This window comes from Epinephelus lanceolatus, chromosome 17 (genome assembly GCF_041903045.1).
Source record: "Epinephelus lanceolatus isolate andai-2023 chromosome 17, ASM4190304v1, whole genome shotgun sequence".
NCBI classification, from domain to species: domain Eukaryota; kingdom Metazoa; phylum Chordata; class Actinopteri; order Perciformes; family Serranidae; genus Epinephelus; species Epinephelus lanceolatus.
In genome coordinates this window covers 22,722,734-22,743,978 of record NC_135750.1, presented here as the reverse complement: position 1 = coordinate 22,743,978, position 21,245 = coordinate 22,722,734, and the positions used below count along the sequence as shown (strand labels likewise).

The 21,245-nt window shown below is 42.3% G+C and overlaps 1 protein-coding gene across 1 annotated transcript; it reads right to left on the bottom strand.

The window, feature by feature from the left end:
• Positions 1-3: 3 nt before the first annotated feature.
• rrp12 (ribosomal RNA processing 12 homolog) lies at positions 4-17,040 on the bottom strand. The gene is made up of 34 exons (XM_033612746.2): positions 16,814-17,040; positions 15,248-15,468; positions 14,942-15,025; positions 14,779-14,855; positions 14,568-14,673; positions 14,362-14,478; positions 14,129-14,267; positions 13,899-14,026; positions 13,696-13,794; positions 13,527-13,618; positions 13,303-13,414; positions 11,317-11,417; positions 11,109-11,223; positions 10,880-11,022; positions 10,675-10,796; positions 10,526-10,590; positions 10,277-10,439; positions 7,639-7,793; positions 7,360-7,427; positions 7,177-7,270; positions 6,930-7,088; positions 6,742-6,822; positions 6,554-6,659; positions 6,349-6,456; positions 6,113-6,270; positions 5,937-6,028; positions 4,046-4,201; positions 3,785-3,957; positions 1,244-1,354; positions 1,112-1,158; positions 915-993; positions 672-739; positions 495-577; positions 4-399 (listed from the first exon to the last, which is right to left on the bottom strand). Exons 1-34 carry the CDS (start codon positions 16,950-16,952, stop codon positions 297-299), a joined length of 3,864 nt encoding a protein of 1,287 aa, XP_033468637.1. The 5' UTR covers positions 16,953-17,040; the 3' UTR covers positions 4-296.
• Between the last annotated feature and the right edge of the window lie 4,205 nt (positions 17,041-21,245).

The following is a 21,245-nucleotide window of genomic DNA, read 5'->3' as shown; positions in this document are numbered from 1 at the left end:
AATACATTTGTTTACCAGAAGGGTTAACCAAAAATTTATCTGATGCATAAACAACAGATTACACATTTCTTGACAGCCAAAAGCCCTCAAAGCTGTATGATGCTGATCAGAGTATTTCAAGAGCTTTAAAAGATGAAACAGTTTAAAAACAAACTGGTTTCACCTTCCATGAGTCTGTCAGAGAGGCACACATCCGTATACACACATCCATGGTGTGTGTCTACATTTTCATATGTTAATGAACACACCCTCACACACACATAACGCATTTAAAGTCCATTGAGTGATAATGTTCTTCAGGCTTTCCTCTTTTTCTTCTGCATTTTCTTTCCAGACAGCGCCCCCTTCTGGGCTCCTCTCACCATGCCCTTGAACTGGCCCTGCAGTTTGGCTCGCTTCCTGAGAACACACAAAGAAGAGAACACATGTTAGCGTCTGACATTCTCACGTAAATCAATTCCTTGTCAAGAGGTTTATAAAGTACACTTTGTTACCTGCGATTGAGCTGGGCCTTCTTCAGAGGGATGTAAGCATAAGGATCAAGCTTTCCTTTCTTCTTCACATCTCCTTTTCCTTTCTGAGAGATGAAGGATGAAAGAACAGACAATCAGAACTCTAGTTTATCACCAGCACCTCCTGCACTGTGCATTTCTGCATGCTATCACACTCACCTTTGATTTGTAATCTGCTCCAGCGTCTTCCCTTCCTCCCAGCGGTCTGTGGATACCTGACCCCCCAGCTGAGAAGAGAAAATGTGCTGCTTAGTCTAAATCACAATTCGTTAGGGACATGACATAATGCAACTCCAACTCCAACTCCACTCCAACTTCCTCGTTCACTGGAAGCATGCAAGAAAAACAAAGTCTTCCTCATGGATTCAGTGTAACACAGGGTGAGTGATCTACCAGCCCTACCTTTATATTTCAGCTGGGGTTCAATGTCCATGTCGTCGTCGAAGTTGTCATCTCGGAACTTCCTTTTCTGTGTCTTTTTCTGAAGGGCATTTAAAAAAAAAAAAAAAACATGACAAATGGAAAAATAGCAATAATGATAATTTCTCTACAGCAACAAGAACGCCACATAACTACAGTGTCACACGTTAAGTACTTACACTCTTGACTCCAGCCTCTTCTAGAATATCTTTCATCTCTCCATCATCTGTGGGAAAAGTAATGCCCGTTTCAGCCCGTTCAGACAGAAGGAATGTAGAAGATGACTGGACTAACTACTGGATTCCTTTTACCTTTGTCTTTGGCAGCTTCCTCGTCATCCTCTCTGATGATCAGCCGTCCGTCTGATGTCACCTTGAAGCCATGGTCGACCTTGGCACTCTTTTTTAGTGCTGGGTTGGTGGCTGAGAAACAACAAAACCATTTAACAACTAATTTCACGGGATATAGTAAGCTTTTTTTCTTGACAAACTAGAATTGCTGCCTTGCGGCCGTATGCCTCCACGTACCAGTCAAGTTGCACTTACAGTTTACATCCATGTCTGTGAAAACATGGATGCTACATATACAGTACAGGCCAAAAGTTTGGACACACCTTCTCATTCAATGCGTTTTCTTTATTTTCATGACTATTTACATTGTAGATTCTCACTGAAGGCATCAAAACTATGAATGAACACATGTGGAGTTATGTACTTAACAAAAAAAGGGGAAATAACTGAAAACATGTTTTATATTCTAGTTTCTTCAAAATAGCCACCCTTTGCTCTGATTACTGCTTTGCACACTCTTGGCATTCTCTTGATGAGCTTCAAGAGGTAGTCACCTGAAATGGTTTTCCAACAGTCTTGAAGGAGTTCCCAGAGGTGTTTAGCACTTGTTGGCCCCTTTGCCTTCACTCTGCGGTCCAGCTCACCCCAAAGGCCAGGTCATCTGCCGCAGCACTCCATCACTCTCCTTCTTGGTCAAATAGCCTTTACACAGCCTGGAGGTGTGTTTGGGGTCATTGTCCTGTTGAAAAATAAATGATGGTCCAACTAAACGCAAACCGGATGGGATGGCATGTTGCTGCAGGATGCTGTGGTAGCCATGCTGGTTCAGTGTGCCTTCAATTTTGAATAAATCCCCAACAGTGTCACCAGCAAAACACCCCCACACCATCACACCTCCTCCTCCATGCTTCACAGTGGGAACCAGGCATGTGGAATCCATCCGTTCACCTTTTCTGTGTCTCACAAAGACACGGCGGTTGGAACCAAAGATCTCAAATTTGGACTCATCAGACCAAAGCACAGATTTCCACTGGTCTAATGTCCTTTCCTTGTGTTTCTTGGCCCAAACAAATCTCTTCTGCTTGTTGCCTCTCCTTAGCAGTGGTTTCCAAGGAGCTATTTGACCATGAAGGCCTGATTGGCGCAGTCTCCTCTTAACAGTTGTTCTAGAGATGGGTCTGCTGCTAGAACTCTGTGTGGCATTCATCTGGTCTCTGATCTGAGCTGCTGTTAACTTGCGATTTCTGAGGCTGGTGACTCGGATGAACTTATCCTCAGAAGCAGAGGTGACTCTTGGTCTTCCTTTCCTGGGTCGGTCCTCATGTGTGCCAGTTTCGTTGTAGCGCTTGATGGTTTTTGCGACTCCACTTGGGGACACATTTAAAGTTTTTGCAATTTTCCAGACTGACTGACCTTCATTTCTTAAAGTAATGATGGCCACTCGTTTTTCTTTAGTTAGCTGATTGGTTCTTGCCATAATATGAATTTTAACAGTTGTCCAATAGGGCTGTCGGCTGTGTATTAACCTGACTTCTGCACAACACAACTGATGGTCCCAACCCCATTGATAAAGCAAGAAATTCCACTAATTAACCCTGATAAGGCACACCTGTGAAGTGGAAACCATTTCAGGTGACTACCTCTTGAAGCTCATGGAGAGAATGCCAAGAGTGTGCAAAGCAGTAATCAGAGCAAAGGGTGGCTATTTTGAAGAAACTAGAATATAAAACATGTTTTCAGTTATTTCACCTTTTTTTGTTAAGTACATAACTCCACATGTGTTCATTCATAGTTTTGATGCCTTCAGTGAGAATCTACAATGTAAATAGTCATGAAAATAAAGAAAACGCATTGAATGAGAAGGTGTGTCCAAACTTTTGGCCTGTACTGTACGTCTTCCCCCCTGACAGCAAAAGAGATCTAACCAATCAGCATAGTTTCAAAATGGGCACTCAAGATCAGAGTCACAGATTCAGTATCTGACCAAATGTCTCCCTTTCTGTTCCTGAGATATGATATTTGAGTAAAGGCCAGAAAAGTGTTTTTGCAGGACATTCTGATGTCACGGTGATGTTGACCTTTGACCTTTTGCATACATCATCACATCATCATTTTATCCAATGAGACATTTGTTGAGATTTTGTCATTATTACTGTATGAATTCTTGAGTCTTGGCCAAAAACATCTTTTGTGAGGTCACAGTGACCTTTGACCACCAAAATCTAATCAGTTCATTCTTGAGCCCAAGCGGACATTTGTGCCAATTTGAGGAAAGACCTTCTTGAGATATTGTATTCATGAGATTGAGACGGCTGTAAGGTCACACCGACCTTTGACCTATGACCACCAAAATGTAATCAGTTCATTGTTAAGCGGATTGGACGTTTGTGCCTAATTTGAAGAAATTTCCTTGAGGTGTTCTTGAGATATCACGGTCACAACAACAGGACGGATGGACAGACGGACAACCCAAAACGTAATGCCTCCAGCCATGGCTATTACTGGTGCAGAGGCATGATAAAATGCAGGCTCACTGCAACTATCAAAAACAAAGTGTGTCACCTAATACTCTCTGGGAAACTTTGGGATCCAGGAAGTTAAGTGGGTCGTCTTCCTCTCCTTCTTTGAGCCAGGCCCGTGCTTTCTGCATTTTGCCTGCTTTCTTCGGAGCATTACGAGCCTTTCCTTCATCCTCTGACATATCGCTGTCAGACTCTGCGAGGATGTCTTCAATACTAAAGAGGGGAGGACAGAAGGTTTTTAACATAAAGTGTAACTGTATGAGGGACAGGCAGGGCTTTGTGTGGGTGATAAGTGATCTACCTTTGACTCTTTGTTTTAGGTTCCTCCTCTTCACTCTCAGAGTCGTCCTGCTCTTCTGAGGCCTGTTTCCTCCTCTTGCTGCGAGCCTCCGCCTTGCGGATGTTTGCGAGCACCTTGTGGTGTTCTGCGGGCAGCATGCTCTTCACCAGCTCAAAACTGGAAATGCAGCAGATCAGACACATGTGTAACATGACACTATAACATATAGAAGTGATAGAGTTGGGTTATTAACTTCCCAGAGGAGACATCTGGTACCATCAGGACATCCGGTGCAGAACTGGCTACAAGCAAGTAGTGTCTGAGTACATGACTGATCCTCAGCCCTACCCGTTACTAACAATCAGTTTAAGAGGAGTCAGCTGTGTAACAAACATCTGGTGTCATTATTAAACAAAGCACCTCTTTGTTAATATTAATGTTAGAGTACAAATCATACTCTCACATCTTCTAATAATTTCACTTGACAGGGCTTTAATCAGCTGTGTTTACAAGAAGACTGCTTTGGTTCCCTGGTAGCAGACAAACACACATTATTTACACAAAAAAGAAAAAAACATCCTTGATGATCAAATATTAGTTTCAAATCAGAAACAGCTCAGAAAGTCATCAACTCTGTTCAGTTTTTAGACCACAGTGAAAGAAGTTTTTATCTAGGCTCCAAATCACTGACTGAACATGATTATGTACAAATGCAGTAATTTTGCTTGATTTTTGTTGAAGTTAACATGGTTTACTGACACTGCTGTTTGAAGTGCCACAGAAACAAGAAAAACAACCAAATAATTCCTCACTTGGTTTTTAAAAATAGGCAAAAATTAAAAAGAGAAAAATACCTGCGTGTAAAAATCATAAAATCAACCAAATCAACAATCAGACATGGAGGACAAACTTATTGTCGCCATCTGTGAGCACCCACAGCTCTAAGACTCAACGTCAGTACAGAGACAGAAAAGGAGAGTGCTTGGAGGAAAGCAAGCAGCATGGTAAGTTCTGAAAATATCAGCTATCAGCTAGTTGTACTTTACGATGAACCAAATTAGCACCAACGTCAGCATAAGTTGCCTTCCACAGTAAGTTAGAACAACTGTTAGCATAGCTGAAATTCCAGTGGCCATTTTTGTATGTGTAATGCCAGGTGAAAATTTGCTTCACCTTTAGTTCTGCACACACCTTAAGACATACTTGCCAACAATCCCTATTTTCCCAGGAGATTCATGTTTTTCATTGTCTTCTCACAATTCCCTCCTGGACTCACAATTCTCCCCTTTCTCCCGATTTTACAAATTTTCAAACCTTTTTTTTCCTTTTTCATCTTCCCAACCTTTTTATGGCACAATACCGCATGTGTAAGCCAAGCCCTATGACTTTAAGCCTACTGTTTCTACCCGGACAACAATACAGCTGACATGCAAAGGCAGAAATAGATAGTACTGAGAGAAAGAAACACACAAGCAAATTTCAGACATCCTGGAAAGAATTTCTGTTTTTTATGCAAAGTTAAAGGAAATGGGCATGCATTTTGTAAAAGCTGCCACACAGATTTCTCCATCCAGCAAAGGGTTCTCACAGCGCAATGAAATGAATGAATGGATTAATGAAATTAAATAATATTTTTTAATGCAAGAGATTCACGCAAATTCACACCACAGGGATGTATTATTTGGTTTTCTTTCCTGAGAATTAAAAGTAAAATTAAAAGTATTTAACATAAAAATATTGTTGCAGTGTTATTTTGTCATTTTTGTTCTTTAAAAGTCACCAGAATGCAGGAAACAAGTTCTCTGAAAGGTCTCATAGTTGGTAAAATTGGCTTAAGAGTCACAAGCTAGCCTTATAGTGCCCTGTTGAAGTTTACAGTGTCTTAAAAAATAAACAGAAAAAGAGCACTCACCCAAACTTTCTGATGAACTTGGTGAAGATGTTCTTCAGTTTGGCTCTGAAGTGCCTCCTCACGTCGTCTTTGATGTTCCCAATTCCCTCCATCTGAACACAAGACAAAGAGTGCATTAAATTAGGGCACAAAAGTCTCTTACAGTGGACTCATGTATTCACAGTGTCGATGCCTACCATGACAGCGACGTGTGATCCCAGTGTCTTGGGGTCCATGATGAAGAGGATGACCTTAATGAAGCCTAAGGCAGCTTTGACGATCTCTCTGGTGCGAGACGACAGCAGCAGACAGATGTTTTGCAGCAGCTGCTCCATGGTGGTTACCTCTATAGCATCTGGTGAGGAAAAGGTGTCAGACTGAATCCGGTCCATGAAAACACCAACAGGAAGGTGCTGAAAGTCAGCAGGCTTACCTTTGTACTCAAACACCAGTCGGGTTAGTGCCAGCACTGTGCAGGTGATCATGGTGACGGAGCCTGTGAGTCCTGCATACACTAATGCCAAATACTGCTCCATGGCATCTGGATCAGAGACAGACACTCAGTTCGCATGCTAATCAAATCAACATGAGAAGCTTGTACCTACACATTCACAATACAAGGAGGACAAGTGCGTTACCTTTTCTGTTTCCACAGAAGCGGACAAATGCGTTTCCTATCTCCACCAGCAGACTGTAGGCGTTCTTACGAGCTCCAACAGACACCTCCTTGGTGCATATAATCACCTGACAGAGACAACAACCTCATGAAAATGAACAAATATCAGTACTGAGTGTGTTTGTATGTTGCAAGCACTTGTGTTTGTACCTCTGGCAGCAGTGTGGTGATGAAGTCTTTGTGTTCTTCACCGAGCCTCTTCACGATGTGGATCAGACACTTCAGCCTCGGCTGGGAAAGAGAAATGGAAAGATTCAATCAGACAGCACAGTAAATCAAGACACACAACCCCATTTAATGTCTGAGTTATTTTATCTCACTCTACACGGCAGTCTCACCCTCTTAGCTGGTGAAGAGGCATTTTTCAGAGTCTCCAGGAGGACGACTTTGAGCGTTTCCAGATTAGCCATGACAAACGATTTGCATCCATCGCTCTCCCCTCCGCACATCTCCTCCAGCACACGGTACGCTTTCTTCTGCATGCCTGGCTCCTTGGTCTGAGAACAAATGCACCGACAGACACAGAGTTTACAAGAAATACATTCATGTTCACAAGCTTTTAATTCAAATTGTGTGCACCCTTACCTCCAAATACGGCCTAATCAACTCAAAGGTTTTAGTCATGGTGACCTCGTCTACGGACGGAGCCATGGCAACCACAAGGTCCATCATTGACAGCCTGAGAAGTAAAATGGAAGATTACATATACCTTTATTTACGATATTCTAAGATATATGAGCAACTGAATATATCATATTCATGTCCTACCGTGTGAACTCAGTGGTGTCGCTGCAGCTCAACTTGTCTGTGGCTTTTTGCAGGAACGTGCAGATCAGCTGAGGATGGTTTATAATTAGACACCACCACATGACAGGATTGATATCTAAAATGTTAAGCTCCACACATAGTTTTTTCTGATGCATGCCCACCCCTCCACCCCAGCACACCTCAAGGTATCCAGTATCACAATTTTAAACTATGTTAACAAAACACAAACTGCAACACATAACAACATTTAGCAGCAGAATGTGAGCAAACTTGACTGACCTGTGTTTCGGAGACTGTTAGGTAGACCTTGATGGTGTCGAGTACTGCCATCCTGTAGGTGCCAGACTCCCCCGCTGCAGGCTGCTGGCCGTACACATTGAAAAGGATAGGCAGGAAGTTCTTAGAGAAGCGGCCCACTTCAGCCTTTTCTTCTTCTACACACATAAAACAGAAACAAAAGGGTAATGGATTACTTGACTCCACCGTCAGTAGCTGGGGTAGTTTTCGTCTTTCTCTTACCCCTTGTCCACCAATATCAAACAGGTTTTGTTCAGTTCCTGCAACTACATTTGAACCATTCGGAGCATTTAGACCAAAAATAAATCGTTTCTGAGCCTGAAAAGTTGGTTTCTAGTTGCAGTGTTTCCCATTAATTAACGAAACTATGGCAGCCGCCATAGTTTAATTTGACCCGCCATAGTTTCTAAATAAAAGATTTAGGCTGCCAAAAGTATTGACTTCTCATGATATAAATAATATCTCGAACGCCGTAGCGTTTTGTGCCGATGTGCTCAGGCCGTCAGATCCAGCGCTCAACAGTGCGAGCGTTTCACTCGACTAAAAATAAATAAAAACTAAACGTGTGTGCGAACTGTAAAAAATATTTAGGGGCACATGTGCGCATAAAAAAAAAATCAGCCGAAGCAGCCTATATTTTTGTCAATAAAAATATATGATAATCTAACCGCAAATGTTGGAGGAACTCCAGCCGCCTTCCCTCTTCCCTGTTTGACACGGTTATGGACGGTTTTCCAAGCCACTGTCGGCACAATGAATATAAGTCCCACTGTCGGCTGGGTGGAAATAAGTCAAAGGGCTCTAGTTTCCCGGCGCAGCGCAGGGGGGGAACCCCACACAGAGCTAGTTTCGAGCAGCGCAACCCGAGGCGCGCTCAGTTTGGTAGTTTGGCGGACCGAGGTGCGCTGAGATGGGTTTGGTGGCGCAGCAGGGGGAGGTGTCGACAGATCCAGCTTGGCGCAGTGACAGTTTCGTGCCAAACGGCTTCGCTGAAGGTGCGCTAAAAGCTCGCCATCTGAAACCAGGTCTACTGTCAGCGCAGGGAGGGCGCAGCCGGTGTAAGCCGAAGTTTGGCTGACCGGCGGACAGTGCACACACGTCACCAAAACCTCACAGTCAGGTTTCCAGAATATCAGGCACATTAACGATGCAATAAATACCCACAAAACACTATTCAATGCAACTATCTGCAATCAGCACATAAATGTATCTCTATATCGACTGTCCCGTCACATCTGATGTCAGATCAAAGGGGATTGGCACCGTCTGGCACACGTAATGGAAACCCAACCTGATTTGATTAACACAGCTGCAAACTAATGAGTTCACATCCCTCTCAGCCAACCACAAACAGCCACAGCATCAGATAGGGAGTATATATTCAGCATCTGTCATCTTAGAAAAGTCAAAAGAAAAGAAACAGAGTGAGACTGTGAGAGAAAAAGAGAGAGAGTGCGCGCGCACGAGAGAAACGCATCATTGATTTACAATTGTGGTGACCTCCTCCCAGGCTACCTTTGCATCATCAGCCCGTGGAGGTCTGCTCGCAGTTCGTATATTCGGACACTGCGAGCAGACCTCCCGGACCAAAACATCAGGTTCCTCCTGGGAGAAGTTTGGCCGTCTGACGCTGCTGCTCTCTTCTGCAATGGCGAATTGAGTAAACTCTCATTACGCCTTCGTGCGGCACATTTAAGGGCGAGGAGAGGGGCTCATTTAATTGGTGTGATGTGTGTAAAACCCACTCCACGCCTTCTCTCCTCCCTCTTTCCGACTTGCGCAGGTAGGAGGGACGGAGGTGGGACAGACGAGTAGCTGCGTCAGCGCGCACGGTGTGCCAAACTTGCAAAATCCGCCTGGCCACACCCAGTTGGCGAAGCGCAGGTGTGCTGCGCCCCCGCCTCGCCCGCTCTGCGAAACTAGAGCCCAAAGTGTGGAGGAGACGGACCGGGAAAAGCGGCGGACCTCCGGGGAAGCCTGCTCCGTTCTCCCCGCAGTTAGGGACCGTTCACCGCGGTACTGCTGCTGGGCAGGGTGGAAATAAGTCCTGCAGAATTACAGAGGACCTGTAGAATGTTTTAGGATAGTAATAACATTATATAAGATAATCATATTACAAAGATAATATGAGATAATAACATTAAAGACAAAATGAAATTGCAATACTTTTTCAAAACTTGATTTTACCTTTCTGTACATTTTGTATACAAATTCATTTCAATTTCAATTTACAATGTTCAAAATTTTCTTCCTGGGGGGTTCCCAAAATCCTGTGGGAAACACTGAGTTGTATTTAAAAACAGCAAGTTTTCTTTGACCTAAAGTGCCAACTATGAGGAGATCAGTCATATTTTACAGGTTGGAAAGAGAGAATGGAGTCTTGCACACAACAGTCTTCTACGTCATCTTATCCTTATTAGCCGGTCTATCTTGTTATTTGAATAAAAGCAAATATCTGTAATAAGAGAACATAATCTTGTAGGTAATCACTGTAACCCGCCATCTTACAACTGGTTACTTCCGTTGTGCTGTTGTGTGTCTGAACCTGAACGGAACCAGTTCAAGAATCAGAGCTAATTTGGTGGATGAGGGGGATCTGTGAACACGTGGGTCTTCCTACCAGTGGTGCAGCTCTTGTTGATGATCGTGCGTAGAGCCTGGCACACTATGAGCCTCAGGTCTGGCCGCTCATTAACAGCCATACCGAGTGTGCGGGCAATGCCTTTGAAAGATGCCAGCAGGTCCACGGGACATGTGCAGAAGCCAGGGAGCATGGTCCAAATCTAAAAACAGTACAGACATGAATTTCTCAACAACTCATTCAGTGGATCTTTTTACTCTGAACACATCAAAGTCTGTGTAGAGCTACCTGTATCTGTAATGTCTGGTAGACTTTGGCCTCAAGCTTCTGTCCAGCTTGTTCTAATTCTTCAGCTACAACACAAAAACAGTCATGAGTTCATATACATAAAAAGTAAACCCAGCATCACAGTGTGGAGCATTACACAGTATGTGTACCTCTCTGCTTGAGCGTCGAGGCCAGAGGGAGGAAATAAGAGTTGAAGAAGCCGAGGTGAGTGTTCTTCACGTGATCCCGTATGACCGGGACCAGCCAGCTGCGTGGGAACTCCAAGTCATCCCTGGTGAAAAAACACACTCAGTTAAACCACTATAATGACAACAAGATAACTCAGTGTTTTGTGTTCGTGATATTTTCACTCACTCGTAGCCGGTGATGTTGAGGGGCACAGCACCCAGCACAACTTCAGGCCCCATGCTCTCTACGGCTCCTCCTACAGCCAGGTCCAACTCACCGCTGAAGGGGAACTGAGGAGTGGAGCGCAGGTCTGCCAGAGACTGCAGGGACTGTCAAGGACACAACACAAAAGACTCAGACAATCTTTTATCTCTCTCTACTCACATAGTGATCTACAGAGTTTTTGCGTCTGTACCTTGGTCATAATGGGGTGAGCTTGTTTCCCTGCAACTCGATAGAAGCAACCCAGGACCTGCAGCACAAATGGCCAGGAGGCATGGAAGCGGTAGGACAAACCATCTTCTATGATACTGGAACACAAGCACACAGCCACAGTTATCATGATGAGCATTAACATGTAGTCTGTACAAAAGGGGAAAAGACTGAGCTTGGCGAACATTTACCGAAACATTTTGCAGACATAGGAGGGGTTCCCTGCCGAGGCTGTGGCAGTGATCGTGCCCATTTCCTCCATGTGAGGTGCAACACATTCGGTCAACAGAGTCTGAAACAGATAATCATGAATAAATGATCAATTAGAACCCTGCATACGCGGCAAATTAAAACTACCAACTCACTTTTTTGTTAAACTTCCTTAGCTGGCAGGGCTCAAAATACTTTTTTCTGTGCACCGTTTTTTTTTGTTTGTTTGTTTTTTGAAAGATTATTTTTTCGGGCTTTTTGCCTTTAATGTACAGGACAGAGTGACACGGGGTGAGAGAGAGAGAGCTGTACATGGAGCACCGGCACTATCCACTACGCTACCGAAGCTCCTGTGCATCAACGTTTTTAACCTGCACCTAAAATTTTGTGTACTGCACCACTTGGTTTATTTGTCCTTCTTTCTGTGCACTTTTTCCACAGCTGGATCCACATTTATCGGTTGTAAAGTGCTGTACAGAACATATTTTCTGTAGTAAGTAGCACAGAGCTGCCAACTTCTCAATTTAGTCTGAAGTGAGATAATAACATTCCTTCAGATTTTACACGGTCGTAGTCAGGGTCATTCTGAAATGTCAGCAAACTACTTCTTCTTTTTTTTTTTTTTTTTAATAAAGATATTTTTTGGGGCATTTTTTAGCCTTTATTTGACAGGACAGACAAGTGTGAAGGGGGAGAGAGAGAGGGAGTGACATGCAGCAAAGGGCCACAGGCTGGAGTCGAACCCGGGCCGCTGCGGCAACAGCCTTGTACGTGGGGCGCCTGCTCTACCACTAAGCCACCGACGCCCCGATGTCAGCAAACTTCTTAGTGAAAAAGAAATTATGACAATTCAAATATGAAGAAATGGTCAATGTGTAATAATGTAAATTGAGCTAGTTTTTCTTTTAAATTCTCCAAAACAGGACAGTAAAATAATAAATATAAAATCTGACGTGGTCATAGTCAACATCACCCTGAACATGATTACATTGAAAATTTCAGTAAAATGATTGCTAATGATTTTATTTGGTACACAAAATGTGAAGTGATATTGCTGTAATATTAGTCCGCTGAAATGCCGGTATCATAACAGCATGAATAGATGTTCATCAAAATCCAAGTAATGGCTGGTTTGACTGGGTTTACACAGTGCTGCTGTGACACTGTGCTGCGGTCTTGTCTGTCCTGTCCTCTTTATGCATCACAATGTTATCATTATAAATGGCTTTTTCAGGGGAGAAAAGAAACACGTGAGAGTGTTTCAGAAGTAAGTAAGCAGGTACACTGCACGCAAGAGGGCTGACTGCTTCTTCTTTTAATTTAGTCTTCATTTGAAAGGATACAAACAATACGTTTTGCCCATGGCTTCATCAGGTTTGTTGGATAAAAACGCACAGGTGTTTTTTTTGTATGCTGAGCACATGGTCCACCCTTCTGCTGACTGGATTCAGTGCAGCTGCAGCCTTGTTAAAAACACCTGTGGGTTGTATAATACAACAAACCTGATGAAGCCATGGGCAAAACACACTGTTTGTAATATTTCAAATGAAGACTATATTAAAAGAGGATGCAATACAGCCCTCTTGTGTGCGGTGTATCTGCTTATTTACTGCCATTGCCTGCACCAAGTTATAAGGACGAGCAGCGCTGTGCACGGGGCATGTACTTTTAAAATTGTTTTAAAATTGACTGTGAGTTTCACAGTCAACGCAAAATAGTTGGCGGCCCTGCGTTCCATACACAGATGCATGGAGAGCTGAAAACTGCATCTATAGCTCACTACAGTCCACTGGTATTTCTAGCTCTGGCTGGTTCAGAAGATTTAATTTTTTCGTCTTCCCTGTCTGGAATGCATTCTTCAAAGATTCAATTATAATCCAGAAATACCACTGAGCCTTGTGAGCCTTAACAGACAAAAACATCTTTATCAGCACTCAATGTGGATGTCCTGAAGATAATACGTTTACCTTTAGTGTATTGGTGGCTGCAGAAACCACTTGTGTGTGAGGCGACAACAGGCAGGACATGGCGGCAGAGAAGAGGCGAGGGAGGTGACCCAAACTCAGGGAACTCTGCAAACTACACAAAGACACACAAACTGTTGATCCACAAACCGCTGGCTGGAAAACATGCAATCACATGAGTACAAGACAGGATTTGCGATGCTGTTATAGAAAACACAGTTTATTACCTCGCCAAGTGAACATGTGCTTTCTCCATGACGGCGAGCCAAGCCAGCAGAGGCTGCAGGTCGTTCTCACTGGGCAGGTAGTCATACAGAGCCTGAGGGTCAGAAATGGCGTGTTAGCTTTAACAGCACATTTTGTGTCATGAGTTTTGCTTTGTTTCTATTCTCTCACCGTGATGATCTGTGCGTTGAGTTCTGGTGACAGTGATGAAGCTTTTGGCTTCCCGCTGAACAGCCTGTGAAAGGCCTGCATGGCACTCGCCGTCACCAGCTGCAGCCAGAAACACAGTGGCAACATTAAAAACTACACCTGAGTATCCATGTAGGTGGACATATTGTACCTGGCTGCACCTATGAATATTTCTGTGCTCTCACCACATGGCTCAGTGTCATCACTCGCAGCAGAGTCTCACAGCAGGACTTGACGGCTCCCAGAGGAAACGTCCCCATCAGCTCCTTCAGAAGACCCAGCACATGAAGCGTGGTGGTGTCCTCTTTGCTGCCTGAAGGGAAGAAAGACATCAGCTACAACTAGCTGTACAACTAGAACATCCTATAACCTATTGACCTTCATCACAGTAAGAAAAACCAAATCACTGTCTCACCTCCTGCCTGTTCCATTTCTTTTATGCAGAACTTGGCTGTGGTCACTGCAGCAGGGTGATGTGTTGGGGCATTATCTGTAAACAGGAAGTCACTGCCTCTGAGGATGGAGCAGACACCTTGCTGTGCTGCTTTACGGACCTGAGAGGACAAAGTGGACATGAAATTACACAATGTTAGCATCTCATTTTATAAGTAATACCTCTAGGACAGTTAATATGCAAGTGAGATAAACCTTTGGCTTGCTGTGCACGGTGAAGCTGAGAAGTCCGTGGTAAGCCTGAAGAGTAGACGGGTAGGTCCAGACAGATGCATCCTGCTTCCTCAACAAAGTGGCCAGGCATGACAGGATCTGTAGGCGCAAAAATGACAACCTCAATCTATGCTGCAAATTTCAACAGTGAACAATAAAGACAAACACACAGAGACAAATTCAGTTACCCATCTAAGAGCAGAGGCGGTCTCAGATGTGGCCTGATTAGACATGACGTCCATCAGAGCCTTAGTGGTGTCCGAGAACTTAGACATGAGCACTGAAGCAGGAACCCTGGGGAAGACAATATACCGATCAGAAAAAAACATTTCAAGTCATATCTACTGAGCGCTGACATAAGTGGGAACTTTGTTTTGGCCAGAATTGTTGAAGTCTAACCGTTTCATGACGAGATTAAGGAGGTACGCCACTGCAGCTTGAGACTCTGCTGAATCCACAACCTCCAGGGTGGTCATCTAGAAAAGCACATCCAGGTTCACTATCAGCTTTCAAAACACCACAAGTTATTTGGTAATGTCTCAGTTTTTAAGGCAAAACTCACCAAAGCAGCAAAGTACTCAGTTTCAGTCTCTTTCCCTCCTTGGCCACGGATCACCTCAGTAACAGCTGCCAACACTGCACAGATCTGTGAGGCACAACAGGTGACAATGTTACAGCTACAGAAAAGTTATATATTTGTTAAGAATGTTGGTATCCTTGCATCAACTTTTTAGCTTTTACTCCTAATGCAAAAAGCAATTTTACTACATTAAAACAAGACATTTGGAAATATTACAAACCAGCTGTATAAAGCTTATTACTTAGGGGGTGTTGGGAATAAATGATCCACCTTCAGTCTAAGGCCTACCTCTTTGTGAGCGGCTGAATTGGACTCCCAGTAGCGCTGCACCTTTCTGAAGGTCAGGTTAGAGCAGTCTGACAGGCCGCTGAGGAAAGTACCTGAGGTCCTTTCTGAAAACGCCAAATCTGGCTCCTCTTCCATGCAGGCATCTTTACGCCCAATCTCCAGCGAACCTGCCTGCAGATCATTGTGTAGCTTAAGAGCATCGACTGTTAGATCGCTCTTTCCTGCGGGGGAAAAACAAGAGGCACATCATAACATTAAGCTGAACTCATCCTTGGTCAACACAGGGTTTTCACATGCACACACCTTTTTTTTATTTAGGCCTGATACTTTAAGATAATGCAGATGAATACTGGTCATACATCCAAAAGCAAATTAGACATTTTAAGACTACACGTAAGTATGAATTTCATTTTCTGAGAGAGTGAAGGCATTAAGCCTCTGAAGCAATAATGAATTGAAGCTTGGTGCCACACAGGCCTGGCAAAGCATCACCAGGAAGGGTACCTAGTACCCAATAATGTCTATGGATTTAGAAAGAGAGAGACGACCGGTTGCTCTATGTGATCAAATGTAGACCTATACCCTGTGTCAAGTGCTCATGGAGAGCAGGAAACAACAGGGTACACAGTAGGGCAATCCAGGCACTCCAAAAGCATAGAAAACAAGAAAGGAGGAATTAAAAAATCTTCATTGTAGTGGCTAAATCATTGAAAGAGCCAATGTTACCACTGCAGGTCTTAATCTGGGCTTTAAAGACACATAACAAATATATAATATACTATATAGTTGGGGCCATACCTTAGCTGTGTGTCTTTAAAGCCCTGACGAAACATAGTCATAGTCTAAACATGTTGGCTCTTTTAATGATTTAATGATTTAGCCACTCTAATTAAGGCTATTTAATACTTCCTTCCTCTTTTAATGTGTCTGGAGAGCCTGGGTTGTCTTCCTGTGTATCCTAATGTCTATGGATTGTTAAATAGAAGCAGTCATAACTGCAGTAGATTGCAACCAAATATTGAAAATTCAATGACCTAACTGTTTTTGGGATCCTGAAATTCTGGATTCCATGTCGTACACTTCACCAGATGTGTGGATGTACACACCTTCAGATCACAGCTTACAGTCTAAGCTCAATGAATACATTTAAAGCCTAATGTGCAGGAGCCAACACAACCAAATGTGTCTCTAGCCAAATACTTAGGAAGATTTCTGCACTATCATAGTCGAGACCATCTGTTTCAGAAGGTTAACTGCATGACATCAGCAGTAATTGGTAGTTGTCTTAATTTAACCCCACAGTTAACCCTCTCTGTGGCTCCAACAGGCACAAACACACAGCAGTTGTTATCATGTGAACTCGCAGACTAAACTGACTGTCACGTTACTTCAGCTGACCAAATGAAATAGACAGACAGGTAGGAACCAGCTGACAACACAACTGATATTGCTGAATACCATTTAATGCCGCAACATATATAGTTAGCCTGAGCTGTACCGAGTTAAATGGCTGACATTAGCTAAAGTTAGCACTAGCCTGAGACCCACGTGTAATGGGAGGCTTACCGGAGGGTCGGCTGAAGAAGCGGCTTTTAGCAGCCTGCCGGAAGCGACTCGTTTGCGGGTTAGAGTCGCTGCTGTGTCCTTTCTTCCACCGTGTGAGTTTCGAGGCTGTCCCGGAGCGAAGTTTCCCCGATTTGACCATTTTCGGGGGTGAAAAATAGTCACGTTACCCCAAAACTGTCTGTGCAGCTCCAGATGACTCTGTCGCTCAGCTAATGACGTCACGAGTGTACTCACCTCACGTGGCTGACCTGGGCTTGGTGTCATTTGGCCAGGAGATGGCGCTAAACAACATACACAACATTAAAAAGCATCACAGCATCTTCAGCAACCATTATCCGCTGTAATCATGGATTTTAATTTGGTTCAGTTAATGAAATATAATGTTAACACTCCTTCTCTTTTTTATACTCCAATTATAGGCCAGTGTCTCTTCACCTTTTTGGATTTGACCTTTTAACCAATGGTGGAAGAAGTAGGCTACAACAGTGTAGTTACAGTTCAGAGTAAGTCATGCATTACAAAAGTATTGTGTTAGCATTAAAATATACTTAAAGTTCAAAAAGTAAAAGTAGCCTACTCCTTATTAAGAGTGGCACATTTCAGAATAGCTTATGCCCTACTATTAAATTATAATTATTGATGCAGTAATAGACATACATTTACGTATCAGTAAAGGTGGAGCTTGTGTTTTATTATATGCACTGACGAGTAGCTTGTGATTTTGACAAAGGGATTAATAAAGTCGTATCTTTGTCTAGTTTAATTCATCATCCGATTCTCTTTTCAGTTTACATGCTCCCTCTTGGCCTTCTTACACGTAGGCATAGTATCAGTTTCCATTTGTATGCAGATGATACTCAGATCTATTTAAGCTGTGATCCAACTAATAACTATCAAAACATGACTAACCCGCTAAATTGCAGTCGTGACATTCACAAGTGGACGTCACAAAATTTCCCTCAGCTTAATGCTGACAGAAATCATAGGACAAGATAGTGCAAATGTTCAAATATCAAACAGTCTATGTTCTCTGTCCCACTCAGTAACTTCACTTTGTAAAAATCCTAGTGTCATTTTTTTGATCAAACCCTCAGTTTAGACAAACATGTAAAATCAGTTGTTCAGTCCGGCTTCCACCATCTCAGAAATATCTCCAGAATCAGATCATTTCTTTCCAAAAAAAAAACATCTGGAAACTGTTATTTGTGCATTCATAACCAGTCGTTTAGATTATTCCTTGCTCTCTGGCATCAGTAAAAAAAAAAATCCCTCTCATGCCTTCGACGTAATCATAGCAAAAACAGCATTGCACAAACAACAAAATAAAATACACGTGTTAAGCAGTGTGGTCGGGTATGTCATCATAATGATGACCAGGGAGCTATAGAAAATAGATCTTTAGATGGGTCATAGGCGTTTCTAGCTTTATACAGTCTATGGTTTCTAGACCATTTTTGGGGGGTGCTGAAGCACCCCTAAATTGAATCCCAGCACCCCTAAAATTTGAGAGATTTTCTTTTTGTTTGTTTTTGCTGTATGTCCCTTTTTAACAAGCTAGAAAAGTGTCAAAACCATACAGTACCTGGTTGCAACGTAATATTTTAACAACAAAAATACAGCAGCCCCCCTTGCCTCAAAAATGGTTTGATCCACCCCATCCCTCCCACCTTTCCCCGACTCGGGCTCTGAGCGCTCTATCCGCACTAGCCTCGTGTCACCAGCCTCTTCACATAAAGTGAATCTGCATAGAGCAATGCGCTGCCTTCCAGAGTGGTGTAGTAAGTACCTGGCTTAAACCAGGATATGTGGCACATTTCTTAACTTCTACCACTCAATACCACATTATTATCATTACCAGTCCTCATTTTTGCTGCATTTAATCGTAGGTCACTGTTTATGTTGTTAGGTAGGAGTTAGCTGACGTTTTTTCTAGCTAGGAAACGTTACAGGTGGTCAGTACCACTGTCCTCTGTTTGAATTGGAATGAGAGAAGCTAACTGTTGTGTCATGTGCATGTATTAATATTAAAGCCAAATTGCTACTGACTAGCTAACTGACTGGAAAATAATAATAAATACACACAATGAGTTATAATGTTAATCATTATAACTCATTGTGTGTATTTATTATTATTATTTTGTAGATTTCAAGCACTTTTCTTTTTTTAGTGTATTTTTATTTATGTATTTGTATTATATAATACAGACAAGAAGGAAAAAGGCAGAGACAAACATTGAAAAAGTCAATTACTGTTAATGTGTTAATGTTACATGTTGTGCATTGCATTTCAAATAAAAGTCCAAAAAATGAGTCCAAGGTCCATTTTTGGTATTTTTGGTACTCACTATAGGGGGCTGGTTTACTCCAGAAACATACATACTGTTTATGTGTATGTTGAGGAGCTGCTGTATCAAAATGAGTTATCCTCCCCCAGAAATTAGGGTTACGATATATTTCTTTTATGATTCCAACCCATTCCTCTTTTGCTGTGGCTCAGCATTTAAATAACCTTTATCAGATTTGATGGTTTAGTCACAGACTTTCCCAAAAAGTGTTGTGCTTTTCTTTCACAAATGTGGGAATGAAATTGAGTTAAAATGTACAAAACAGTGAAATTTATCTTGCCTGGCCGGGCAGCTCTCTGGGTGCTCAGCACCCCTAAACCTCTGATCCTAGAATCGCCCCTGTCTATGACTATTTTTATTTGATCATTCATGTGTGAAGCACTTTCGTCAGTGCTTCTTGTTTGAAATGTGCTCTATAAATAAATCTGACTTGACCTGACTTTCCTACAACAGACTAGGAAATGTTCAGTCCCTTGGTATTGATGGACAGCAGCCACAAGGTGGCCTCATTATCACAGTTTGTGTTTTCCATAGGCTGATATTTTGCAGAGCATACCACTGGGCAGTTGTGGCTCAGGAGGTCTGTGGTTTGATCTCTGGCCCTTGTAGTCTACATGTTGAAGTGTCCTTGGGCCCGACACTGAAACTCAAACTGGGTGTATCTGAATGTTTATCTGATGAGCAGGTGGGACCTTGTGTAGTAGCCTCTGTCACAAGTGTATTGAATGTATGTGTGAATGGGTGAATGGTGCTTTGAGACATGCTATATAAATGCAGTCCATTAATTTTACCATCAGCACTATTAAGATTAATAACTTGTTAGTGTACTAACTATTCTCTACAAATTAATTCTATATAAGAAAAACCCTATTTCAATATCAAAATGTAGGATGGGGTAGTCTACAGGGTTCCTACAGCTTAAGGCGAGTTAGATTTATGACTTTTTTTTAATGTCACTCAAAATTACATTTAACCAAAATTCAAAGAAAAAAAATCATGAACTGACATCAGTGACTTGGGGTTAGGGACATTTTGCCCATTTAATTTAAGATAAAACGTGACTTTTTTGGGTCAAGTTTAAAGTTAGATGATGTATTTCAAACGTTGAAATATTTTATCCTTTTCTAAAGTGGAACTCACAAAAAACAGTCATCGTACAACAAATGTATTCAAATGCATTCATTTTACCTCCAAAAGTTTTTGTCATTTCATTGGGTGCACGAAATGTGTATGTGTGTTGTTGGTTCTGCTATCCCCATCTTCATGATGTTAAATGTGAGGGCCTTTCGGTAAATTACCAAAAGGATTTAGATTTAATAATGCAGTCTAAGAAAAAAATATAAAATTCTACTCCCCATGTTTTAGCATTAGTTAGATTTTTGAAAGATTGATTTTTAATTGTCCAAGATAATTTCAACTTCATAGCCTATTTGTTTACTGTTAAAATTGTTTGGCCCCTCAAAGAAAAGTTGTTATTCTGCACAAGCATTAAAGCCTAGTCATGTGTCTTGAGGACATTAGGGGTGCTACAGGAGGAAGAATCTACATCCACAGCTTTGTTTTCCAAAAGGGCTTCACTGAGTGATCTGATTCATGACCTATAAGTGTTATGCTGTTAAACAGACTACAGAGGGAGCTAAAAACCAGACACCACAGTTCATGATGTATGATAGCTCCAGAAAAGGTAATGTCACCAGAGAAACAATAGCTCCATATCCATGTACATATATATATGTTGCACATGCAATAAAAAGTAGGACATATCATTAACAATCCCAAGTTAATTTTTAGTTTATTTTTATACACAGCAGGTCAAGACAGTACTCTTTTAAGCTAAGCAGCGTGATGATGGCAGCGAGGAATGGTTCCTTTTAAGACGCTGAAACCTCAAACAGAACCAGACTATGTGGGTGGCCACCTGCCTGGACTGGCTGGGTTGAAAGAGACTGAGACAGAGAGACAGGGATGCACAGCAATCAATAATAATAGCAATAACCTTTGATATAAAAAAGAGATATGATGAATAATATAAATATTGATATGATATGAATGATATTAATAGTAGCAATAATAACAGTCAATAGAAA